At 51.9% G+C, this 27,214-nt stretch overlaps 1 protein-coding gene across 1 annotated transcript in view; it reads left to right on the top strand.

Moving 5' to 3' along the window:
- Positions 1-26,538, top strand: part of GYS2 (glycogen synthase 2) — a 79,164-nt gene extending 52,626 nt beyond the window's left edge. Inside the window, exons 13-16 of the mRNA XM_083180779.1 lie at positions 2,135-2,230; positions 3,258-3,421; positions 4,161-4,241; positions 26,104-26,538. Of these exons, the coding sequence (XP_083036905.1) occupies positions 2,135-2,230; positions 3,258-3,421; positions 4,161-4,241; positions 26,104-26,328 (566 nt within the window). The 3' untranslated portion in view covers positions 26,329-26,538. The remainder of the gene's footprint in view (positions 1-2,134; positions 2,231-3,257; positions 3,422-4,160; positions 4,242-26,103) is intronic.
- The last annotated feature ends 676 nt before the right edge of the window (positions 26,539-27,214 follow it).

The raw sequence follows: 27,214 nt of genomic DNA, 5'->3' as shown, positions 1-27,214 counted from the left end.
GATGTACCAGCCCCTGGTGTGTGTATAGTAAGATGTGCCAGCCCCCGGTGTGTGTATAGTAAGATGTGCCAGCCCCTGGTGTGTGTATAGTAAGATGTACCAGCCCCTGGTGTGTGTATAGTAAGATGTGACAGCCCCCGGTGTGTGTGTATAGTAAGATGTGCCAGCCCCCGGTGTGTGTATAGTAAGATGTGCCAGCCCCCGGTGTGTGTATAGTAAGATGTGCCAGCCCCCGGTGTGTGTACTATGTATAGTAAGATGTGCCAGCCCCCGGTGTGTGTATAGTAAGATGTGCCAGGCCCTGGTGTGTGTATAGTAAGATCGATGTGCCAGCCCCCGGTGTGTGTATAGTAAGATGTGCCAGCCCCCGGTGTGTGTATAGTAAGATGTGCCAGCCCCCGGTGTGTGTATAGTAAGATGTGCCAGCCCCCGGTGTGTGTATAGTAAGATGTGCCAGCCCCTGGTGTGTGTATAGGTGTGTATAGTAAGATCGATGTGCCAGCCCCCCGGTGTGTGTATAGTAAGATGTGCCAGCCCCCGGTGTGTGAGTGTATAGTAAGATGTGCCAGCCCCCGGTGTGTGTATAGTAAGATGTGCCAGCCCCTGGTGTGTGTGTATAGTAAGATGTGCCAGCCCCTGGTGTGTTTATAGTAAGATGTGCCAGCCCCTGGTGTGTGTACTGTGTATAGTAAGATGTGCCAGCCCCTGGTGTGTGTACTGTGTATAGTAAGATGTGCCAGCCCCTGGTGTGTGTACTGTGTATAGTAAGATGTGCCAGCCCCCGGTGTGTGTATAGTAAGATGTGCCAGCCCCCGGTGTGTGTACAGTAAGATGTGCCAGCCCCCGGTGTGTGTACAGTAAGATGTGCCAGCCCCTGGTGTGTGTACTGTGTATAGTAAGATGTGCCAGCCCCGGTGTGTGTATAGTAAGATGTGCCAGCCCCCGGTGTGTGTACAGTAAGATGTGCCAGCCCCCGGTGTGTGTACAGTAAGATGTGCCAGCCCCTGGTGTGTGTACTGTGTATAGTAAGATGTGCCAGCCCCCGGTGTGTGTATAGTAAGATGTGCCAGCCCCCGGTGTGTGTGTAGTAAGATGTGCCAGCCCCTGGTGTGTGTGTAGTAAGATGTGCCAGCCCCCGGTGTGTGTGTAGTAAGATGTGCCAGCCCCCGGTGTGTGTACAGTAAGATGTGCCAGCCCCCGGTGTGTGTACTGTGTATAGTAAGATGTGCCAGCCCCCGGTGTGTGTATAGTAAGATGTGCCAGCCCCCGGTGTGTGTACAGTAAGATGTGCCAGCCCCCGGTGTGTGTACAGTAAGATGTGCCAGCCCCCGGTGTGTGTACTGTGTATAGTAAGATGTGCCAGCCCCCGGTGTGTGTATAGTAAGATGTGCCAGCCCCCGGTGTGTGTATAGTAAGATGTGCCAGCCCCCGGTGTGTGTGTATAGTAAGATGAGCGCCACCTGGCGGTAGCTGAGATATTACTGCAATATCCCAGCTGCAGATTATTAGTTTCTCTCTGTGTCAGACCTGCGACACTTGCAGTAAACATGCGGAGTGACATCGCGATTATCTCCTCACCATTGTTATTTGACAGATTTCCCAGAACCCATCTCAGGAAGCTCTTTTAGGAGATGAATGTTAATGTCACTGGGGGAGGACGCGGCGTATTTAAAGATAATGTTTGAGACAACAAATTGGTCCCCGTGAGAACATGTATCTGGGGGCCGCGGTGTGTGACACATTCCCATGTGGATGAATGAAGATGTCAGAGAAAAGGGGGCGGCCTGACATTCTGCAGAACACAGCATGAGAAGCTGATCATAATATACTATATATACATGTTGTTCTGTGCACCCCCTTACACATTAGGGGAGAATTCAGTTCCTGGCGCCATGTGGGGTTCCTAAGCAGCACATTGTGCCCGCTGGCATCAGGGTGAGATGCTGGCACTACAGTAAGTGCCCGATATGGGCGTAGTTAGCGGTCGCAGTGATACATGGAGCCACTTCCCTCCCACAGAATGTATAACATAAAGTGAACACATTTCTTGTCAAATTTACTTTAAAATTTGCCCAATTCATGGAATTTAGTGAATTCCCGGTGGTTTCAAACCATGAATCCTATATAATTTCAGCTGAATGCACCGTCATGGGAATCCCCAGCGTCACCACCAACCTGTCAGGTTTTGGCTGCTTCATGCAGGAACATGTGGCTGATCCGGCAGCTTATGGTAAGGGAAACTCAATGGAAGGTTGGAGGGTTGGTTTGGTGGGTGGCTGTATAGATGTTGGTTAGATGGATGATTGATTGATTGGATGGATGGATGGATGAATGATTGCGTGGTTGGTTGGTTGGATGGATGGATGATTGTTGGTAGCTTGGTTGGATGGATGGATGATTGGTTGGTTGCTTAGCTGGATGGTTTGTTGGATGGATGATTGGTTGGTTGGTTGGATGGATGGTTGGATGGATTTTTTTGGGATGATAGGATAGAAGGTTGGATGATTGATTGATTTATTGGTTGGATAGATGAATGGAAGGATGATTGGTTGGTCGGATTGATGAATGCTTGGTTGGTTGCTTGGATGGAAGTTTATTTGGATGATTGGTATAGAAGGTTGGAGATTGGTTGGTTGGTTGGTTGGTCGGATGGATGGATGGATGAATGGAAGGATGGTTGGTTGGTCGGATGGATGAATGATTGGTTGGTTGCTTGGATGGAAGTTTATTTAGATGATTGGTATAGAAGGTTGGATGATTGATTGATTGGTTGGATGGTTGGTCGGATGGATGAATGGAAGGATGGTTGGTTGGTCGGATGGATGAATGATTGGTTGGATGTGTGGTTTGGAAGGTTTTATGGATGATGGATGGAAGGTTGGATGGATGAATGATTGGATTGATAGACGGTAGGTTGGATGATTGGACAGATTAAAGGTAGGACAGATGGATGGATAGTTTGATGGCTGGAAGGCTAGATAGATTGATGTTTGGTTGTATAGAGGTTATAATTATAGTAAAAAAATATCTGATACGTTCTGTACATTAACTAGTTTATGTCCTATATACAGTACTAACTTGTTGACCACCTATATATATAGCACCTAGTTGACCACCTTTGTAGTAACTAGCCTGACATGCTGGGCCCTAACCTCATGGAATACACGTGGGCTGTGTCGTATGATCTCTCAGCTGCCCGGACAAAATTACGCGGTTTAAAAGGTGTGAAATATGTGATAATTTCTTGCACATTTTAGGTATTTACATAGTGGATCGGAGGTTCCGCTCCCCGGATGAATCATGTAACCAGCTGACCCAATTCTTGTACGGGTTCTGCCAGCAATCCCGGCGCCAGAGAATCATCCAACGCAACCGAACAGAACGACTCTCAGACCTACTGGACTGGAGATATCTAGGCAGAGTGAGTGTGATTGGTCATACCCCAGCAAGATCCCTTCTGTATGGGCAGAGTGAGTGTGATTGGTCATACCCCAGCAAGATCCCTTCTGTATGGGCAGAGTGAGTGTGATTGGTCCTACCCCAGCTAGGTCACTTCTGTATGGGCAGAGTCACTTGGGGTAATCCCAAGTCTTTTTTATGTTATGCGTGTGTGTGTTTTCAGGTTTCTGTTAGCGTGTTATGTGTGTGTTCCGGATAGCGTGTTATGTTTGTGTGTCCAGGATTCCAGTAGTGTGTTATGTGTGTGTGTGTCCAGGCTTCCGGTAGCGTGTTATGTGTGTGTTCCGGATAGAGTGTTATGTGTGTGTGTGTCCAGGCTTCCAGTAGCGTGTTATGTGTGTGTCCAGGCTTCCGGTAGTGTGTTATGTGTGTGTGTTCCGGATAGAGTGTTATGTGTGTGTGTGTCCAGGCTTCCAGTAGCGTGTTATGTGTGTGTCCAGGCTTCCGGTAGTGTGTTATGTGTGTGTGTTCCGGATAGCGTGTTATGTGTGTGTGTCCAGGCTTCCGGTAGTGTGTTATGTGTGTGTGTTCCGGATAGCGTGTTATGTGTGTATGTGTGTGTGTGTGTGTCCAGGCTTCCGGTAGTGTGTTATGTGTGTGTGTTCCGGATAGCGTGTTATGTGTGTATGTGTGTGTGTGTGTGTCCAGGCTTCCGGTAGTGTGTTATTTTATATACTTCACTCGTGTTGTGGTTCTTGCAGTTTTACATACACACAAGGCACCTGGCTCTTTGTAGGATGTTTCCAGACAAGTTTGAGATGGAGCCAAACGCACCCCCAAAGGTGAGACAGCTGAGGTTATGTGACACGTGTACATGTATGTGGAGGTCACAGTCAGCACATGGTATTACTGTGGCACCACTATTCAGTGTGACGGATTGGGCTTATATCACCACACAGGTATAGGGAACACCCCTTACCATTAATAACTGCCTGTCGCTGACTCCTCCTACTGCGTCACAACAGGTGTGGTCACTGGCATGGTGCATGGTGATGGCTGATACCCAGTCGCTGCCCCTATGGGTTACTAAGGACAGCCAGAAAATGGACAGTGCTATGTTGGTAGTCACAGGATACAGCAGACTCTTTCCCAGCCATGGCTCTGATTTCTGTCCCTCAGACACCGGTGGTACTGCTGCGGCAATGTCACTCTTCTGTGGTTATTACTCTCCCATGGATAAAGTGTAGCAGGAAAATGGTACCTTACCACTGCAGCGCCACTGCCACCTGACCAGATCCAGGCCACTGCCACCAGATCCAGGCCACTGCCACCAGACCAGATCCAGGCCACTGCCACCAGACCAAATCCAGGCCACTGCCACCAGATCCAGGCCACTGCCACCAGACCAGATCCACACCACTGCCACCAGATCCAGGCCTCTGCCACCAGACCAGATCCAGGCCACTGCCACCAGATCCAGGCCACTGCCACCAGACCAGATCCAGGCCACTGCCACCAGACCAGATCCAGGCCACTGCCACCAGACCAGATCCAGGCCAAGTCCACCAGATCCAGGCCACTGCCACCAGACCAGATCCAGGCCACTGCCACCAGACCAAATCCAGGCCACTGCCACCAGATCCAGGCAACTGCCACCAAACCAGATCCACACCACTGCCACCAGATCCAGGCCTCTGCCACCAGACCAGATCCAGGCTACTGCCACCCGACCAGATCCACGCCACTGCTTCCAGATCCAGGCCACTGCCACCAGACCAGATCGAGACCACTGCCACCAGATCCAGGCCACTGCCACCAGACCAGATCCAGGCCACTGCCACCAGACCGGATCCAGACCACTGCCACCAGACCAGATCCAGACCACTGCCACCAGATGCAGGCCACTGCCACCAGACCAGATCCACGCCACTGGTTCCAGATCCAGGCCACTGCCACCAGACCACATCCAGGCTACTGCCACCAGACCAGATCCAGGCCACTGCCACCAGACCTGATCCAGGCCACTGCCACCTGACCAGATCAAGACCACTGCCACCAGATCCAGGCCACTGCCACCAGACCAGATCCAGGCCACTGCCACCAGATCCACGCCACTGCCACCAGACCAGATCCACGCCACTGCTTTCAGATCCAGGCCACTGCCACCAGACCAGATCCAGGCCACTGCCACCAGACCAGATCCAGGCCAAGTCCACCAGATCCAGGCCAGTGCCACCAGACCAGATCCAGGCCACTGCCACAAGATCCAGGCCACTGCCACCAGACCAGATCCACACCACTGCCACAAGATCCAGGCCTCTGCCACCAGACCAGATCCAGGCCACTGCCACCAGATCCAGGCCACTGCCACCAGACCAGATCCAGGCCACTGCCACCAGACCAGATCCAGGCCACTGCCACCAGACCAGATCCAGGCCAAGTCCACCAGATCCAGGCCACTTCCACCAGACCAGATCCAGGCCACTGCCACCAGACCAAATCCAGGCCACTGCCACCAGATCCAGGCAACTGCCACCAAACCAGATCCACACCACTGCCACCAGATCCAGGCCTCTGCCACCAGACCAGATCCAGGCTACTGCCACCAAACCAGATCCACGCCACTGCTTCCAGATCCAGGCCACTGCCACCAGACCAGATCGAGACCACTGCCACCAGATCCAGGCCACTGCCACCAGACCAGATCCAGGCCACTGCCACCAGACCGGATCCAGACCACTGCCACCAGACCAGATCCAGACCACTGCCACCAGATCCAGGCCACTGCCACCAGACCAGATCCACGCCACTGGTTCCAGATCCAGGCCACTGCCACCAGACCACATCCAGGCTACTGCCACCAGACCAGATCCAGGCCACTGCCACCAGACCTGATCCAGGCCACTGCCACCTGACCAGATCAAGACCACTGCCACCAGATCCAGGCCACTGCCACCAGACCAGATCCAGGCCACTGCCACCAGATCCACGCCACTGCCACCAGACCAGATCCACGCCACTGCTTTCAGATCCAGGCCACTGCCACCAGACCAGATCCAGGCCACTGCCACCAGACCAGATCCAGGCCAAGTCCACCAGATCCAGGCCACTGCCACCAGACCAGATCCACACCACTGCCACAAGATCCAGGCCACTGCCACCAGACCAGATCCACACCACTGCCACAAGATCCAGGCCTCTGCCACCAGACCAGATCCAGGCCACTGCCACCCGACCAGATCCAGGCCAAGTCCACCAGATCCAGGCCACTGCCACCAGACCAGATCCAGGCCACTGCCACAAGATCCAGGCAACTGCCACCAGACCAGATCCACACCACTGCCACAAGATCCAGGCCGCTGCCACCAGACCAGATCCAGGCCAAGTCCACCAGATCCAGGCCACTGCCACCAGACCAGATCCAGGCCACTGCCACCAGACCAGATCCAGGCCAAGTCCACCAGATCCAGGCCACTGCCACCAGACCAGATCCAGGCCACTGCCACAAGATCCAGGCCACTGCCACCAGACCAGATCCACACCACTGCCACAAGATCCAGGCCTCTGCCACTAGACAAGATCCAGGCCACTGCCACCAGACCAGATCCAGGCCAAGTCCACCAGATCCAGGCCACTGCCACAAGATCCAGGCCACTGCCACCAGACCAGATCCACACCACTGCCACAAGATCCAGGCCTCTGCCACCAGACCAGATCCAGGCCACTGCCACCCGACCAGTTCCACGCCACTGCTTCCAGATCCAGGCCACTGCCACCAGACCAGATCAAGACCACTGCCACTAGATCCAGGCCACTGCCACCAGACCAGATCCAGGCCACTGCCACCAGATCCACGCCACGGCCACCAGACCAGATCCACGCCACTGCCACCAGACCAGATCCAGGCCACTGCCACCAGACCAGATCCAGGCTAAGTCCACCAGATCCAGGCCACTGCCACCAGACCAGATCCAGGCCACTGCCACCAGACCAAATCCAGGCCACTGCCACCAGATCCAGGCCACTGCCACCAGACCAGATCCACACCACTGCCACCAGATCCAGGCCTCTGCCACCAGACCAGATCCAGGCCACTGCCACCAGACCAGATCCAGGCCACTGCCACCAGACCAGATCCAGGCCACTGCCACCAGACCAGATCAAGACCACTCCCACCAGATCCAGGAGACTGCCACCAGACCAGATCCAGGCCACTGCCACCAGATCCAGGCCACTGCCACCAGACCAGATCCAGGCCAAGTCCACCAGATCCAGGCCACTGCCACCAGACCAGATCCAGGCCACTGCCACCAGACCAAATCCAGGCCACTGCCACCAAATCCACGCCACTGCCACCAGACCAGATCCACACCACTGCTTCCAGATCCAGGCCACTGCCACCAGACCAGATCCACGCCACTGCTTCCAGATCCAGGCCACTGCCACCAGACCGGATCCAGTCCACTGCCACCCGACCAGATCCACGCCACTGCTTCCAGATCCAGGCCACTGCCACCAGACCGGATCCAGGCCACTGCCACCCGACCAGATCCACGCCACTGCTTCCAGATCCAGGCCACTGCCACCAGACCAGATCCAGACCACTGCCACCAGATCCAGGCCACTACCACCAAACCAGATCCACGCCACTGCTTCCAGATCCAGGCCACTGCCACCAGACCACATCCAGGCTACTGCCACCAGACCACATCCAGGCCACTGCCACCAGACCGGATCCAGGCCTCTGCCACCAGACCGGACCCAGGCCACTGCCACCAGACCCAGGCCTCTGTCACCAGATCCAGGCCACTGCCACCAGACTGAATCCAGGCCACTGCCACCAGATCCAGGCCTCTGCCACCATACCAGATCCACACCACTGCCACCAGACCGGACCCAGGCCACTGCCACCAGACCGGACCCAGGCCACTTCCTCCAGTTCCAGGCCACCAGATCCAGGCCACTGCCACCAGGCCACTACCACCAGACCGGACCCAGGCCACTGCCACCAGACTGGACCCAGGCCACTGCCTCCAGTCCCAGGCCACTACCACCAGACCGGACCCAGGCCACTGCCACCAGACTGTATCCAGACCACTACCACCAGACCGGACCCAGGCCACTGCCACCAGACCGGACCCAGGCCACTGCCACCAGACTGGACCCAGGCCACTGCCACTAGACCGGATCCACACCACTACCACCAGACCGGACCCAGGCCACTGCCACCAGACCGGACCCAGGCCACTTCCTCCAGTCCCATGCCTCTGCCACCAGATCCAGGCCACTGCCACCAGACTCAATCCAGGCCACTACTGCCAGACCGGACCCAGGCCACTGCTACCAGACCGGACCAAGGCCACTGCCGCCAGACCGGACCCAGGCCACTGCCACCAGACCGGACCCAGGCCACTGCCACCAGACCGGACCCAGGCCACTGCCTCCAGTCCCATGCCTCTGCCACCAGATCCAGGTCACTGCCACCAGATCCAGGTCACTGCCTCCAGTCCCATGCCACTGCCACCAGACTGTATCCAGGCCACTGCCACCAGACCGGACCCAGGCCACTGCCACCAGACCGGACCCAGGCCACTGCCACCAGACTGGACCCAGGCCACTGCGTCCAGTCCCATGTCTCTGCCATCAGATCCAGGCCACTGCCACCAGACTGTATCCAGGCCACTGCCACCAGACTGGACCCAGGCCATTACCACTAGACCGGAACCCAGCCACTGCCACCAGACCGTACCCAGGCCACTGCCTCCAGTCCCATGCCTCTGCCACCAGATCCAGGCCTCTGCCACCAGACTGTATCCAGGCCACTGCCACCAGACGGGATCCACGCCACTGCTTCCAGATTCAGGCCACTGACTTCAATCCTGATCCAAGCCACTGCCACCGGACCCAGGCCACTGCCTCCAGTCCCATGCCTCTGCCACCAGATCCAGGTCACTGCCACCAGATCCAGGTCACTGCCTCCAGTCCCATGCCACTGCCACCAGACTGTATCCAGGCCACTGCCACCAGACCGGACCCAGGCCACTGCCACCAGACCGGACCCAGGCCACTGCCACCAGACTGGACCCAGGCCACTGCGTCCAGTCCCATGCCTCTGCCATCAGATCCAGGCCACTGCCACCAGACTGTATCCAGGCCACTGCCACCAGACTGGACCCAGGCCATTACCACTAGACCGGAACCCAGCCACTGCCACCAGACCGTACCCAGGCCACTGCCTCCAGTCCCATGCCTCTGCCACCAGATCCAGGCCTCTGCCACCAGACTGTATCCAGGCCACTGCCACCAGACTGTATCCAGGCCACTGCCACCAGACCGGATCCAGGCCATTGCCTCCAGAACGGACCCAGGCCACTGCCACCAGACTGGATCCCGGCCACTTTCACCGGATCGGACCCAGGCCACTGCCACCAGACCCAGGCCTCAGCCACCAGATCCAGGCCACTGCCATCAGACCGGATCAAGGCCACTGCCACCAGACGGGATCCACGCCACTGCTTCCAGATTCAGGCCACTGACTTCAATCCTGATCCAAGCCACTGCCACCGGACCCAAGCCACTGCTACCAGACCAGATCCAAGCCACCAACGTCAATCCTGATCCAGGCCACTGCCACCAGACCAGATCCAGGCCACTGCCACCATGCTTTAGGGTGCACTTATTACAAAACACTTTGACTACATGTTGAACCCATGCACTATTGCAGCACCTGGAAACCATGGTCCCTGCACTGAGGCGGCCATTTACTGCTCACGCTGTCAGGAAATCGGGGTTAGCAAAAGCAGAGACTACCACATCTTACTGTCATGCCTCTCACCATATGGGCATGTTCTATATTGCCAGAAGACTGAAGGGTGGCACGAGGCAGAGAGTGGCATGGGGCAGAGGGTGGCACGAGACAGAGGCAGAGGGTGGCACAGGGCAGAGGGTGGCGCGAGACAGAGGCAGAGGGTGGCATGGGTTGAGGATGGCACGAGGCAGAGGATGGCAGAAGGTGGTATGGGCAGAGGGTGGCATGAGGGTGGTAAGGGCAGAGGATGGCACGAGGCTAGGGTAGCATGTGGCAGAGGATGACACAGCGTAGAAAGTGGCACTGGGCAGATGGTGGCACTGGGCAGATGGTGGCACAGGGCAAAGGGTGGCATGAGGCAGAGGGTGGTATGAGTAGAGGGTGGTACATGCAGAGGGTGGCACAAGTCTAGGGTGGCAGAGGGCAGAGGGTGGCATGGGGTAGAAGGTGGCATGGTCAGAGGGTGGCACAGGCAGAGGATGGCATGGGGCAGAGGGTGGTATGGCAAAACCTGAATAAGGGTACAAATAAACCTCAATGCAAGCCTGCAATTTGGACCCATCGCACCTGGAATGTACCCTGGTGCCTCTCTCTTACCTGGACCCTAGGTAAGAGCATTTTCTTAATTGCTCCTCCAAATCTCCACCACAGTTCCAATGAACCCACAGAATTTTACCCGCTGCTCCCAATGAACGGTTCCCAGTCCCCCCGAAACCACACTGTGCACGGCGTAACCCGCTAAGTGCCATCATTGTAGCTTTATTATTGTACTGTGGTTCTGGGGAATCCCTGGGCATATATAAGGATAATAAGCATCTCGTGCTGTCGCTGAGGCGCCATGTTAGGATTCCCCACAGGCCGTTCCTGCCATCATTGTAGCTTTATTATTGTACTGTGGTTATGGGGAATCCCTGGACGTATATAAGGATAATAAGCATCTCGTGCTGTCGCTGAGGCGCCATGTTAGGATTCCCCACAGGCCGTTCCCGCCATCATTGTAGCTTTATTATTGTACTCTGGTTATGGGGAATCCCTGGACGTAAATAAGGATAATAAGCATCTCGTGCTGTCGCTGAGGCGCCATGTTAGGATTCCCCACAGGCCGTTCCCGCCATCATTGTAGCTTTATTATTGTACTCTGGTTATGGGGAATCCCTGGACGTAAATAAGGATAATAAGCGTCTCGTGCTGTCGCTGAGGCGCCATGTTAGGATTCCCCACAGGCCGTTCCCACCATCATTGTAGCTTTATTATTGTACTGTGGTTATGGGGAATCCCTGGACGTATATAAGGATAATAAGCGTCTCGTGCTGTCGCTGAGGCACCATGTTAGGATTCCCCACAGGCGTGTTCCCGCCATCATTATAGCTTTATTATTGTACTGTGGTTATGGGGAATCCCGGGACGGATATAAGGATAATAAGGTCTCGTGCTGTCGCTGAGGCGCCATGTTAGGATTCCCCACAGGCGTGTTCCCGCCATCATTGTAGCTTTATTATTGTACTCTGGTTATGGGGAATCCCTGGACGTATATAAGGATAATAAGCATCTCGTGCTGTCGCTGAGGCGCCATGTTAGGATTCCCCACAGGCCGTTCCCGCCATCATTGTAGCTTTATTATTGTACTCTGGTTATGGGGAATCCCTGGACGTAAATAAGAATAATAAGCATCTCGTGCTGTCGCTGAGGCGCCATGTTAGGATTCCCCACAGGCCGTTCCCGCCATCATTGTAGCTTTATTATTGTACTCTGGTTATGGGGAATCCCTGGACGTAAATAAGGATAATAAGCGTCTCGTGCTGTCGCTGAGGCGCCATGTTAGGATTCCCCACAGGCCGTTCCCACCATCATTGTAGCTTTATTATTGTACTGTGGTTATGGGGAATCCCTGGACGTATATAAGGATAATAAGCGTCTCGTGCTGTCGCTGAGGCACCATGTTAGGATTCCCCACAGGCGTGTTCCCGCCATCATTATAGCTTTATTATTGTACTGTGGTTATGGGGAATCCCGGGACGGATATAAGGATAATAAGGTCTTGTGCTGTCGCTGAGGCGCCATGTTAGGATTCCCCACAGGCGTGTTCCCACCATCATTATAGCTTTATTATTGTACTGTGGTTATGGGGAATCCCGGGACGGATATATGGATAATAAGGTCTCGTGCTGTCGCTGAGGCGCCATGTTAGGATTCCCCACAGGCGTGTTCCCGCCATCATTGTAGCTTTATTATTGTACTGTGGTTATGGGGAATCCCTGGGCGTATATAAGGATAATAAGCTGCGTCTCGTGCTGTCGCTGAGGCGCCAAGTTAGGATTCCCCACAGGCGTGTTCCCGCCATCATTGTAGCTTCATTATTGTACTGTGGTTATGGGGAATCCCTGGATGGATATAAGGATAATAAGGTCTCGTGCTGTCGCTGAGGCGCCATGTTAGGATTCCCCACAGGCGTGTTCTCGCCATCATTGTAGCTTTATTATTGTACTGTGGTTATGGGGAATCCCTGGACGTATATAAGGATAATAAGGTCTCGTTCTGTCGCTGAGGCGCCATGTTAGGATTCCCCACAGGCGTGTTCCCGTCATCATTGTAGCTTTATTATTGTACTGTGGTTATGGGGAATCCCTGGACGTATATAAGGATAATAAGCGTCTCGTGCTGTCACTGAGGCGCCATGTTAGGATTCCCCACAGGCGTGTTCCCGCCATCATTGTAGCTTTATTACTGTACTCTGGTTATGGGGAATCCCTGGACGTAAATAAGGATAATAAGTGTCTCGTGCTGTCGCTGAGGCGCCATGTTAGGATTCCCCACAGGCCGTTCCTGCCATCATTGTAGCTTTATTACTGTACTGTGGTTATGGGGAATCCCTGGACGTATATAAGGATAATAAGCGTCTCGTGCTGTCGCTGAGGCGCCATGTTAGGATTCCCCACAGGCGTGTTCTCGCCATCATTGTAGCTTTATTACTGTACTGTGGTTATGGGGAATCCCTGGGCGTATATAAGGACAATAAGTGTCCCGTGCTGTCGCTGAGGCGCCATGTTAGGATTCCCCACAGGCCGTTCCCGCCATCATTGTAGCTTTATTATTGTACTGTGGTTATGGGGAATCCCTGGACGTCGATAAGGATAATAAGGTCTCGTGCTGTCGCTGAGGCGCCATGTTAGGATTCCCCACAGGCCGTTCCTGCCATCATTGTAGCTTTATTACTGTACTGTGGTTATGGGGAATCCCTGGGCGTATATAAGGATAATAAGCGCCTCGTGCTGTCGCTGAGGCGCCATGTTAGGATTCCCCACAGGCATGTTCCCGCCATCATTATAGCTTTATTATTGTACTGTGGTTATGGGGAATCCCTGGGCGTATATAAGGATAATAAGCGTCTCGTGCTGTCGCTGAGGCGCCATGTTCGGATTCCCCACAGGCCGTTCCCGCCATCATTGTAGCTTTATTATTGTACTCTGGTTATGGGGAATCCCTGGACGTAAATAAGGATAATAAGCGCCTCGTGCTGTCGCTAAGACACCATGTTAGGATTCCCCACAGGCGTGTTCTCGCCATCATTGTAGCTTTATTATTGTACTCTGGTTATGGGGAATCCCTGGACGTAAATAAGGATAATAAGCGCCTCGTGCTGTCGCTGAGGCGCCATGTTAGGATTCCCCACAGGCATGTTCCCGCCATCATTGTAGCTTTATTATTGTACTGTGGTTATGGGGAATCCCTGGGCGTATATAAGGATAATAAGTGTCCCGTGCTGTCGCTGAGGCGCCATGTTAGGATTCCCCGCAGGCGTGTTCCAGCCATCATTGCAGCTTTATTATTGTACTGTGGTTATGGGGAATCCCTGGGCGTATATAAGGATAATAAGGTCTCGTGCTGTCACTGAGGCGCCATGTTAGGATTCCCCACAGGCGTGTTCCCGCCATCATTGTAGCTTTATTATTGTACTGTGGTTATGGGGAATCCCTGGACGTATATAAGGATAATAAGTGTCCCGTGCTGTCGCTGAGGCGCCATGTTAGGATTCCCCACATGCGTGTTCCCGTCATCATTGTAGCTTTATTATTGTACTGTGGTTATGGGGAATCCCTGGATGTATATAAGGATAATAAGGTCCCGTGCTGTCGCTGGGGCGCCATGTTAGGATTCCCCACAGGCCGTTCCTGCCATCATTGTAGCTTTATTACTGTACTGTGGTTATGGGGAATCCCTGGACGTAAATAAGGATAATAAGCGCCTCGTGCTGTCGCTGAGGCGCCATGTTAGGATTCCCCACAGGCCGTTCCCGCCATCATTGTAGCTTTATTATTGTACTGTGGTTATGGGGAATCCCTGGGCCTATATAAGGATAATAAGCGCCTCGTGCTGTCGCTGAGGCGCCATGTTAGGATTCCCCACAGGCTTGTTCCCGCCATCATTGTAGCTTTATTATTGTACTGTGGTTATGGGGAATCCCTGGACGTAAATAAGGATAATAAGTGTCTCGTGCTGTCGCTGAGGCACCATGTTAGGATTCCCCACAGGCATGTTCCCGCCATCATTATAGCTTTATTACTGTACTGTTGTTATGGGGAATCCCTGGACGTATATAAGGATAATAAGCGTCTCGTGCTGTCGCTGAGGCGCCATGTTAGGATTCCCCACAGGCGTGTTCTCGCCATCATTGTAGCTTTATTATTGTACTGTGGTTATGGGGAATCCCTGGACGTATATAAGGATAATAAGCGTCTCGTGCTGTCGCTGAGGCGCCATGTTAGGATTCCCCACAGGCCTTCCCGCCATCATTGTAGCTTTATTATTGTACTGTGGTTATGGGGAATCCCTGGGCGTATATAAGGATAATAAGGTCTCGTGCTGTCGCTGAGGCGCCATGTTAGGATTCCCCACAGGCGTGTTCCCGCCATCATTGTAGCTTTATTATTGTACTCTGGTTATGGGGAATCCCTGGACGTATATAAGGATAATAAGCGTATTGTGCTGTCGCTGAGGCGCCATGTTAGGATTCCCCACAGGCTTGTTCCCGCCATCATTGTAGCTTTATTATTGTACTCTGGTTATGGGGAATCCCTGGGCGTATATAAGGATAATAAGGTCTCGTGCTGTCGCTGAGGCGCCATGTTAGGATTCCCCACAGGCGTGTTCTCGCCATCATTGTAGCTTTATTATTGTACTGTGGTTATGGGGAATCCCTGGACGTATATTAGGATAATAAGCGTCTCGTGCTGTCGCTGAGGCGCCATGTTAGGATTCCCCACAGGCGTGTTCCCGCCATCATTGTAGCTTTATTACTGTACTCTGGTTATGGGGAATCCCTGGACGTATATAAGGATAATAAGTGTCTCGTGCTGTCGCTGAGGCACCATGTTAGGATTCCCCACAGGCTTGTTCCCGCCATCATTGTAGCTTTATTATTGTACTGTGGTTATGGGGAATCCCTGGACGTATATAAGGATAATAAGGTCTCTTTCTGTCGCTGAGGCGCCATGTTAGGATTCCCCACATGCGTGTTCCCGTCATCATTGTAGCTTTATTATTGTACTGTGGTTATGGGGAATCCCTGGACGTATATAAGGATAATAAGCGTCTCGTGCTGTTGCTGAGGCGCCATGTTAGGATTCCCCACAGGCGTGTTCCCGCCATCATTGTAGCTTTATTACTGTACTCTGGTTATGGGGAATCCCTGGACGTAAATAAGGATAATAAGTGTCTCGTGCTGTCGCTGAGGCACCATGTTAGGATTCCCCACAGGCCGTTCCTGCCATCATTGTAGCTTTATTACTGTACTGTGGTTATGGGGAATCCCTGGACGTATATAAGGATAATAAGGTCTCGTGCTGTCGCTGAGGCGCCATGTTAGGATTCCCCACAGGCGTGTTCTCGCCATCATTGTAGCTTTATTACTGTACTGTGGTTATGGGGAATCCCTGGGCGTATATAAGGATAATAAGTGTCCCGTGCTGTCGCTGAGGCGCCATGTTAGGATTCCCCACAGGACGTTCCCACCATCATTGTAGCTTTATTACTGTACTGTGGTTATGGGGAATCCCTGGGCGTATATAAGGATAATAAGCGCCTCGTGCTGTCTCTGAGGCGCCATGTTAGGATTCCCCACAGGCATGTTCCCGCCATCATTATAGCTTTATTATTGTACTGTGGTTATGGGGAATCCCTGGGCGTATATAAGGATAATAAGCGTCTCGTGCTGTCGCTGAGGCGCCATGTTCGGATTCCCCACAGGCCATTCCCGCCATCATTGTAGCTTTATTATTGTACTCTGGTTATGGGGAATCCCTGGACGTATATAAGGATAATAAGGTCTCGTGCTGTCGCTGAGGCACCATGTTAGGATTCCCCACAGGCGTGTTCTCGCCATCATTGTAGCTTTATTATTGTACTCTGGTTATGGGGAATCCCTGGACGTAAATAAGGATAATAAGCGGCTCGTGCTGTCGCTGAGGCGCCATGTTAGGATTCCCCACAGGCATGTTCCCGCCATCATTGTAGCTTTATTATTGTACTGTGGTTATGGGGAATCCCTGGGTGTATATAAGGATAATAAGTGTCCCGTGCTGTCGCTGAGGCGCCATGTTAGGATTCCCCGCAGGCGTGTTCCCGCCATCATTGCAGCTTTATTATTGTACTGTGGTTATGGGGAATCCCTGGGCGTATATAAGGATAATAAGGTCTCGTGCTGTCACTAAGGCGCCATGTTAGGATTCCCCACAGGCGTGTTCCCGCCATCATTGTAGCTTTATTATTGTACTGTGGTTATGGGGAATCCCTGGACGTATATAAGGATAATAAGTGTCCCGTGCTGTTGCTGAGGCGCCATGTTAGGATTCCCCACAGGCATGTTCCCGCCATCATTATAGCTTTATTATTGTACTGTGGTTATGGGGAATCCCTGGGCCTATATAAGGATAATAAGCGCCTCGTGCTGTCGCTGAGGCGCCATGTTAGGATTCCCCACAGGCTTGTTCCCGCCATCATTGTAGCTTTATTATTGTACTGTGGTTATGGGGAATCCCTGGACGTAAATAAGGATAATAAGTGTCTCGTGCTGTCGATAAGGCACCATGTTAGGATTCCCCACAGGCATGTTCCCGCCATCATTATAGCTTTATTACTGTACTGTTGTTATGGGGAATCCCTGGACGTATATAAGGATAATAAGCGTCTCGTGCTGTCGCTGAGGCGCCATGTTAGGATTCCCCACAGGCGTGTTCTCGCCATCATTGTAACTTTATTATTGTACTGTGGTTATGGGGAATCCCTGGACGTATATAAGGATAATAAGCGTCTCGTGCTGTCGCTGAGGCGCCATGTTAGGATTCCCCACAGGCCTTCCCGCCATCATTGTAGCTTTATTATTGTACTGTGGTTATGGGGAATCCCTGGGCGTATATAAGGATAATAAGGTCTCGTGCTGTCGCTGAGGCGCCATGTTAGGATTCCCCACAGGCGTGTTCCCGCCATCATTGTAGCTTTATTATTGTACTCTGGTTATGGGGAATCCCTGGACGTATATAAGGATAATAAGCGTATTGTGCTGTCGCTGAGGCGCCATGTTAGGATTCCCCACAGGCTTGTTCCCGCCATCATTGTAGCTTTATTATTGTACTCTGGTTATGGGGAATCCCTGGGCGTATATAAGGATAATAAGGTCTCGTGCTGTCGCTGAGGCGCCATGTTAGGATTCCCCACAGGCGTGTTCTCGCCATCATTGTAGCTTTATTATTGTACTGTGGTTATGGGGAATCCCTGGACGTATATTAGGATAATAAGCGTCTCGTGCTGTCGCTGAGGCGCCATGTTAGGATTCCCCACAGGCGAGTTCCCGCCTTCTTTGTAGCTTTATTATTGTACTGTGGTTATGGGGAATCCCTGGACGTATATAAGGATAATAAGCGTATTGTGCTGTCGCTGAGGCGCCATGTTAGGATTCCCCACAGGCTTGTTCCCGCCATCATTGTAGCTTTATTATTGTACTCTGGTTATGGGGAATCCCTGGACGTAAATAAGGATAATAAGAGTCTCGTGCTGTCGCTGAGGCGCCATGTTAGGATTCCCCACAGGCCGTTCCCGCCATCATTGTAGCTTTATTATTGTACTGTGGTTATGGGGAATCCCTGGACGTATATAAGGATAATAAGGTCTCGTGCTGTCGCTGAGGCGCCATGTTAGGATTCCCCGCAGGCGTGTTCTCGCCATCATTATAGCTTTATTACTGTACTGTGGTTATGGGGAATCCCTGGACGTAAATAAGGATAATAAGGTCTCGTGCTGTCGCTGAGGCGCCATGTTAGGATTCCCCACAGGCCGTTCCCGCCATCATTGTAGCTTCATTATTGTATTCTGGTTATGGGGAATCCCTGGATGTATATAAGGATAATAAGCGTCTCGTGCTGTCGCTGAGGCGCCATGTCAGGATTCCCCACAGGCAGGGCTATTTTTGTGCAGGCTCCAGCAGGAACTGAGGCCCTTATCCTAGTTCACTCTTTCAGACAAAATATTTCTTAGATGGACAAAACCATGTGCACTGCAGGTGAGGCAGGTGTAAAGCCCCACCTAAATCTAATTATCTCTGCACAAGTAACACCTGCCTCACCTGCAGTGCACATGGTTTTGTCCATCTAAGAAATATTTTGTCTGAAAGAGTAAACTAGGATAAGGGCCTCAGTTCCTGCTGGAGCCTGCACAAAAATAGCCCTGCCCACAGGCATGTTCCCGCCATCATTGTAGCTTTACTACTGTACTGTGGTTATGGGGAATCCCTGGACGTATATAAGGATAATAAGGTCTCGTGCTGTCGCTGAGGCGCCATGTTAGGATTCCCCGCAGGCGTGTTCTCGCCATCATTGTAGCTTTATTATTGTACTGTGGTTATGGGGAATCCCTGGACGTATATTAGGATAATAAGCGTCTCGTGCTGTCACTGAGGCGCCATGTTAGGATTCCCCACAGGCCTTCCCGCCATCAATCTACTCTCTTGTAAATAACATTTTATTGTGTCTGATCAATACTATAGTAAACCCTGTGCTGTAAATGCTGACAGCCGCTTCCTGCAGACAGAGGGTAATAAGTAACGCACAGCGCTGGCCGCAGCGACAGTTATAGCCCCTGTGTCAGGTAATAACAGGAACCAATGGAGCAGAGCAGAATATAATAGATTTTCTCCAGAGGGCGTCTGACCTCAGGACTCATATAATTTACTAGGATATAATCTCCGCTGAGAGCTGGAGCCCCAGAGGACTCTAATATTTCTGCACTGTATCTGCCCCAGGTACTTGTGTATTAGCACGGCGACCATGATTTCCATCTTATACAATTTAAAATTGTATACCATTGTATATGGCAAACAATGGCATACAATGAGATGAGATGAGATACGATTTTAAATTGTATAAGCACCCTAATTTGTGCTTACAATGTGAAATGCACTCCCACGCCACCCCCGCTATCAACGCCAACCCGAAGCGTGGTGAGCGCAGCGAGCCCGCAAGGGGCGGCGGTACGTTTCCTCCGACGTTTTCATACCCCCACTATCCATGTCGGCGTGGAGTTGATTTTATATAGTATGGAGAGCGCAGCGAGCCCGAAGCGTGGCGAGCGGCCGCGTTTTACTTTACATGTATTATGCGTCCGCTCGCCACACTATATGAAATCAACTCCACGCAGACATGGATAGTGGGGGTATGAAAAGGTCGGAGGACGCGTACCTCTACGCTCGCCACGCTTCAGGTTGGCGTTGATAGTGGGGGTGCATTTAACATTGTAAGCACCCATTACGGTGCTTATACAATTAAAAATCTCATCTCATCTCATCGTATGCCATATTAAGCCTTATGATATGCAATGCAATGGGCGCCGTGATAATACAAGTACCCTGCCCTATACAGGATAATAATCAGGACTCAGCTGACGCCCAGATATGGGTCTGATTCAGGGCTGATCGCCATTGTGCGAATTTGCAACCCCAATGAATATTGAATGACTGATCGTAGCGCACATTTGTGAGCATAAATAGCAACAGAAATAGCGCAGGGATTGTAAACACGAAGGGGCCGGAGGTCGGCTGACAGCAAAAAGCGATTTGTTAGTGGTAACCGGTCACCCAAGCGTTTCCTGTGACGCCAACCTCCATCAGCCGGATTCTGTCACTGATGACCGGAAGGCTGGTTTCACACACTCCGGCTCCTGCCGGACGGTGAAATCCCGCACGGCCAGGGAGTCGTGCCGCACACAGTAGTTTATCATGGAAGGGATGGTCACAATCGTGTCCATTCACAACTAATGTGTGCGGCACGGCTCCCTGGCCGTGCGGGAATTCACCGTCCGGCAGGAGCCGGAGTGTGTGAAACCGGCCGAAGGATCAGACTGGGAAATCGCTCATTCACAATAAGTGCATGAAGGGGGTAATAAGTGCAGAATGGGGGTAATAAGTGCAGAATGGGGGTAATAAGTGCGGGATGGGGGTAATAAGTGCAGGATGTGGGGTAATAAGTGCGGGATGGGGGTAATAAGTGCGGGATGGGGGTAATAAGTGCAGAATGGGGGTAATAAGTGCAGGATGTGGGGTAATAAGTGCAGGATGTGGGGTAATAAGTGCAGGATGTGGGTAATAATCGCAGAATGGGTTAATAATCGCAGAATGGGGGTAATAAGTGCAGAATGGGGGTAATAAGTGCAGGATGTGGGGTAATAAGTGCAGGATGTGGGGTAATAAGTGCAGGATGGGGGTAATAATCGCAGAATGGGGGTAATAATCGCAGAATGGGGGTAATAAGTGCAGAATGGGGGTAATAAGTGCAGGATGTGGGGTAATAAGTGCAGGATGTGGGGTAATAAGTACAGGATGGGGGTAATAATCGCAGAATGGGTTAATAATCGCAGAATGGGGGTAATAAGTGCAGGATGTGGGGTAATAAGTGCAGGATGGGGGTAATAATCGCAGAATGGGGGTAATAATCGCAGAATGGGGGTAATAAGTGCAGAATGGGGGTAATAAGTGCAGGATGTGGGGTAATAAGTGCAGGATGTGGGGTAATAAGTACAGGATGGGGGTAATAATCGCAGAATGGGGGTAATAATCGCAGAATGGGGGTAATAAGTGCAGAATGGGGGTAATAAGTGCAGAATGGGGGTAATAAGTGCAGGATGTGGGGTAATAAGTGCAGGATGTGGGGTAATAAGTGCAGGATGGGGGTAATAAGTGCAGGATGGGGGTAATAAGTGGGTACTTGTGGAGTATCACGGATCCCATCGTATGGCATCGTATGCCATATGTAGTGGCATACGATGGCATACGATGCGATACGATGCTTTACCGATTTTTGAGCATTTTTGCTCAAAAATCGTATGCCATCGCATGGCATCGTATGCCATATGTAGTGGCATACGATGTCATACAATGCCATACGATGTTTTACCGATTTTTGAGCAAAAATTGTCAAAAATCGGTAAAACATCGCATAACATCGTATGCCATATGTAGTGGCATACGATGCGATACGATGTTTTACCGATTTTTGAGCAAAAATGGTGAAAAATTGGTAAAATATCGAATGACATCGTATGCCATCGATGCGATACGATGTTTTACCGATTTTTGAGCATTTTAGCTAAAAAATCGTATGCGATGGCATCCGATGCGATGCGATGGCACCCGATTTTGCACTGAAATGCATCAGAATGCATTGAAATGTGTATTAAAGTACTGAAATGCCCCCAAATGCCATTTTTCATAGTGCACCACCCCCACTATCAACGTCAACCCGAAGCGTGGCGAGCACAGCGAGCCCGCGAGGGGCGGCGGTACGCGTCCTACGACCTTTTCATACCCCCACTATCCACGTCGGCGTGGAGTTGAGAATAGAATAGTGTGGCGAGCGCAGCGAGCCACCGAGCCCGAAGCGTGGCGAGCGCAGCGAGCCCCGCAAGGGGACGCGGATACCTGTAAAGCCCGCGAGGAGACGCGTATAGCTGTGAAGGTATCCGCGTCCCCTCGCGGGGCTCGCCACACTATTCTATTCTCAACTCCACGCCGACGTGGATAGTGGGGGTATGAAAAGGTCGTAGGACGCGTACCGCTGCGCTCGCCACGCTTCGGGTTGACGTTGATAGTGGGGGTGGTGCACTATGAAAAATGGCATTTGGGGGCATTTCACTACTTTAATACACATTTCAATGCATTCTGATGCATTTCAGGCCAAAATCGGGTGCCATCGCATCGCATGCCATCGTATGGCATCCGATGCGATCGCATACGATTTTTGAGCTAAAATGCTCAAAAATCGGTAAAACATCGTATCGCATCGTATGACATCGTATGCCACTACATATGGCATACGATGTCATTCGATGGTTTACCGATTTTTGACCATTTTTGCTCAAAAATCGGTAAACATCGTATCGCATCGTATGACATCGTATGCCACTACATTTGGCATACGATGTTATGCGATGGCATACGATTTTTGAGCAAAAATACTCAAAAATCGGTAAAACATCGCATCGCATCGCATGCCATCGTATGCCACATGCGATGCAATGCGATAAGATTTTTAGCATACGATCTGCATACGATGCAGGTCGTGGGAGCCGTGATACTCCACAAGTACCAATAAGGTGCAGAATGGGGGTAATAAGTGCGGGATGGGGGTAATAAGTGCGTTATGGGAGTAATAAGTGCGGGATGGGGGTAATAAGTGCGGAATGGGGGTAATAAGTACAGGATGGGGGTAATAAGTATAGGATGGGGGTAATAAGTGCAGAATGGGGGTAATAAGTGCGGGAAGGGGGTAATAAGTGCGGGATGGGGGTAATAAGTGCGGGATGGGGTTAATAAGTGCGGGATGGGGTTAATAAGTGCGGGTTGGGGTTAATAAGTGCGGGATGGGGGTAATAAGTACGGGATGGGGGTAATAAGTGCGGGATGGTGGTAATAAATGCGGGATGGGGGTAATTAGTGCGGGATGGGGGTAATTAGTGCGGGATGGGGGTAATAAGTGCGGGATGGGGGTAATAAGTGCGGGATGGGGGTAATAAGTATAGGATGGGGGTAATAAGTGCAGAATGGGGGTAATAAGTGCGGGATGGGGGTAATAAGTGCGGGATGGGGGTAATAAGTGCGGGATGGGGTTAATAAGTGCGGGATGGGGTTAATAAGTGCGGGATGGGGGTAATAAGTACGGGATGGGGGTAATAAGTGCGGGATGGGGGTAATAAGTGCGGGATGGGGGTAATAAGTGCGGGATGGGGGTAATAAGTGCAGAATGGGGGTAATAAGTGCGGGATGGGGGTAATAAGTGCGGGATGGGGGTAATAAGTGCGGGATGGGGGTAATAAGTGCAGAATGGGAGTAATAAGTGCAGGATGGGGGTAATAAGTGCAGGATGGGGGTAATAAGTGCAGAATGGGGGTAATAAGTGCAGGATGGGGGTAATAAGTACAGAATGGGGGTAATAAGTGCAGAATGGGGGTAATAAGTGCGGAATGGGGGTAATAAGTGCGGGATGGGGGTAATAAGTGCAGAATGGGTGTAATAAGTGCGGGCTGGGGGTAATAAGTACAGGATGGGGGTAATAAGTGCAGAACGGGGGTAATAAGTGCAGGATGGGGGTAATATGTGCAGGATGGGGGTAATAAGTGCGGGATGGGGGTAATAAGTGCGGGATGGGATAATAAGTGCAGGATGGGGGTAATAAGTGCAGAATGGGGGTAATAAGTGCGGGATGGGAGTAATAAGTGCGGGATGGGTGAAATAAGTGCGGGATGGGGGTAATAAGTGCAGAATGGGGGTAATAAGTGCAGGATGGGGGTAATAAGTACAGGATGGGGGTAATAAGTGCAGAATGGGGGTAATAAGTGCAGAATGGGGGTAATAAGTGCAGGATGGGATAATTAGTGCAGGATGGGGGTAATAAGTGCAGAATGGGGATAATAAGTGCAGGGTGGGGGTAATAAGTGCAGGGTGGGGGTAATAAGTGCGGAATGGGGGTAATAAGTGCGGGATGGGGGTAATAAGTGCAGGATGGGGGTAATAAGTGCAGGATGGGGGTAATAAGTGCAGGATGGGGGTAATAAGTTCAGAATGGGGGTAATAAGTGCGGGATGGGAGTAATAAGTGCGATATGGGAGTAATAAGTGTGGGATGGGGGTAATAAGTGTGGGATGGGGGTAATAAGTGCAGGGTGGGGGTAATAAGTGCAGGGTGGGGGTAATAAGTGCAGGGTGGGGGTAATAAGTGCAGGATGGGGGTAATAAGTGCAGGATGGGGGTAATAAGTGCAGGATGGGGTTAATAAGTGCAGGATGGGGTTAATAAGTGCAGGATGGGGGTAATAAGTGCAGGATGGGGTTAATAAGTGCAGGATGGGAGTAATAAGTGCAGTATGGAGTAATAAGTGCAGGATGGAGTAATAAGTGCAGAATGGGGGTAATAAGTGCAGGATGGGAGTAATAAGTGCAGGATGGGGGTAATAAGTGTATTTTGCGTGCGTTTCGATTGGGATCGAATTGGGATTGAATTGAATGTATTGGATTTGACAATATACTGTAGTACAGATCTGTTTTATATAGTTTTGCCTGACAAGAATATTTTTCTATTTGATTTACACTACACGGGAGCGCGCATCGGGATCAAATCTGCATCGAATGTAGAAAAACCTTTTGATGCTCATTCGATTTTCTATTCGATTTTTTTCTATAAGTAAAATCGAATAGTAAAATAGTGCAAATCTCACTGTGTGTACCCTCTAATAGATAGCTATGAGATAGATAGTATATTTGTGAGTTCCCAGCACATTACACCGGCAGTGTCGGCATCCCAGTACGTTACACCGGCAGTGTCGGCCTCCCAGCACGTCACACCGGCAGTGTCGGCATCCCAGCACGTTACACCGGCAGTGTCGGCCTCCCAGTACGTTACACCGGCAGTGTCGGCCTCCCAGCACGTCACACCGGCAGTGTCGGCATCCCAGCACGTTACACCGGCAGTGTCGGCATCCCAGCACGTTACACCGGCAGTGTCCCAGCACGTTACATTGGCAGTGTTGGCCTCCCAGCACATTACACCGGCAGTGTCGGCCTCCCAGCACGTTACACCGGCAGTGTCGGCATCCCAGCACGTTACACCGGCAGTGTCGGCATCCCAGCACATTACAACGGCAGTGTCGGCCTCCCAGCACGTTACACCGGCAGTGTCAGCATCCCAGCACGTTACACCGGCAGTGTCAGCATCCCAGCACGTTACACCGGCAGTGTCGGCATCCCAGCACGTTACACCGGCAGTGTCGGCATCCCAGTACGTTACACCGGAAGTGTCGGCATCCCAGCACGTTACACTGGCAGTGTCGGCATCCCAGCACGTTACACTGGCAGTGTCGGCATCCCAGCACGTTACACCGGCAGTGTCGGCATCCCAGCACGTTACACCAGCAGTGTCGGCATCTCAGCACGTTACACCAGCAGTGTCGGCATCCCAGCACGTTACACCGGCAGTGTCTGCATCCCAGCACGTCACACCGGCAGTGTCGGCCTCCCAGCACATTACACCAGCAGTGTCCCAGCACGTTACATTGGCAGTGTCGGCGTCCCAGCACATTACGCCGGCAGTGTCGGCATCCCAGCACGTTACACCGGCAGTGTCGGCCTCCCAGCACGTTACACCGGCAGTGTCGGCGTCCCAGCACGTTACACCGGCAGTGTCGGCGTCCCAGCACGTTACACCGGCAGTGTCGGACTCCCAACACTTTACACCGGCAGTGTCGGCGTCCCAGCACGTTACACCGGCAGTGTCGGCCTCCCAGCACATTACACCGGCAGTGTCGGCCTCCCAGCACATTACACCGTGTTGTGGGGTAAGTGTCTATCTCTGTGTCTTATCTCCAGACGGAAGGATTCCGCTACCCCAGACCATCCTCCGTGCCTCCTTCCCCATCAGTTTCCCAACCATCCAGTCCTCATGACAGTGATGATGAAGAAGAGGAGGAGGATGGTGATGAGCGATACGACGAGGATGAAGAAGCAGAGAGGGATCGCCAGAACATTAAGTCCACGTTTGCCCTTGGCCCGGTATCCCGAAGCAAGAAAAAACATGGAGAGTACAGAAACTGAAATATGGCAGGATGTACCTGTAATACCTGTGTGTGCCAGCAGGGGGAGGGGAGCCTCAGGGTGATGTACAATGCCCTTCACTCCCCCCACTGGCAGGGAATAGGTAATGCAGCTTAGTCTCCTGTATGTTCTAGAATAGATATGCCTGGTGCAGTGTGACAACAAATATGTATCTGTGGTGCAGAAGTAGTTAAAGATATATCGCTTTCACCCCGTCGTGTGTCTGACTTATTACAAGGCATCATTTTACCCCCAAACTGAGGGTAACACACAACAAAACAGGAGGACGAGAGGGGAAGCCTGGCCCAATACTATATGGATTCTACGGGCATTGTAACACACTGACAGCAGAACCGCTATGTGTGGTGGGAACAACACTCAGATCTATATTTACTCTAGGCAAAGCATCAGCTCACTGCCACCACCTCCGCCCCCGCACACCTGCCACCACCCCCCACCCCCGCACACCTGCCAACACCTCCGCCCCCCACACCGATACCAACTTTCCTGTCTGTGTGACCGCTGGCTGCTCCTCACCTTAGCCATGCCTAGGAGTGGTCATAATGACCTAGCCTAGAACAAACTATACTGTGCTCTGCGTGTATTATGTGTGCGAGTGTATATGTGTGTGTGTGTGTGTGTGTGTGTGTGTGGTGTACTGTAAGTCAGCCAAGAGGATCAAAGCCTCATTTCCTGCATAGTGGAGATTCCAGAGAAGTGGGGAGCAGAGTTATCTAGAAATATGGTAGTATGAAGTGGGCGACTTTACATTTTGAAATTGAATGTGCAGAGTATGTTTCTGAAGCACCAGTACAGTAATGGAGAGGAAATGTGATGTAGCAGTATTGACTATGTATGTTTAGCAAGGGTCCCAGACCATGTCGTC

The sequence above is a fragment of the Crinia signifera genome, chromosome 4 (genome assembly GCF_055691185.1).
Source record: "Crinia signifera chromosome 4, ASM5569118v1, whole genome shotgun sequence".
Lineage (NCBI taxonomy): Eukaryota > Metazoa > Chordata > Amphibia > Anura > Myobatrachidae > Crinia > Crinia signifera.
Note: the sequence above shows the minus strand (reverse complement) of the source record. Positions and strands in the feature narration are given on the sequence as shown.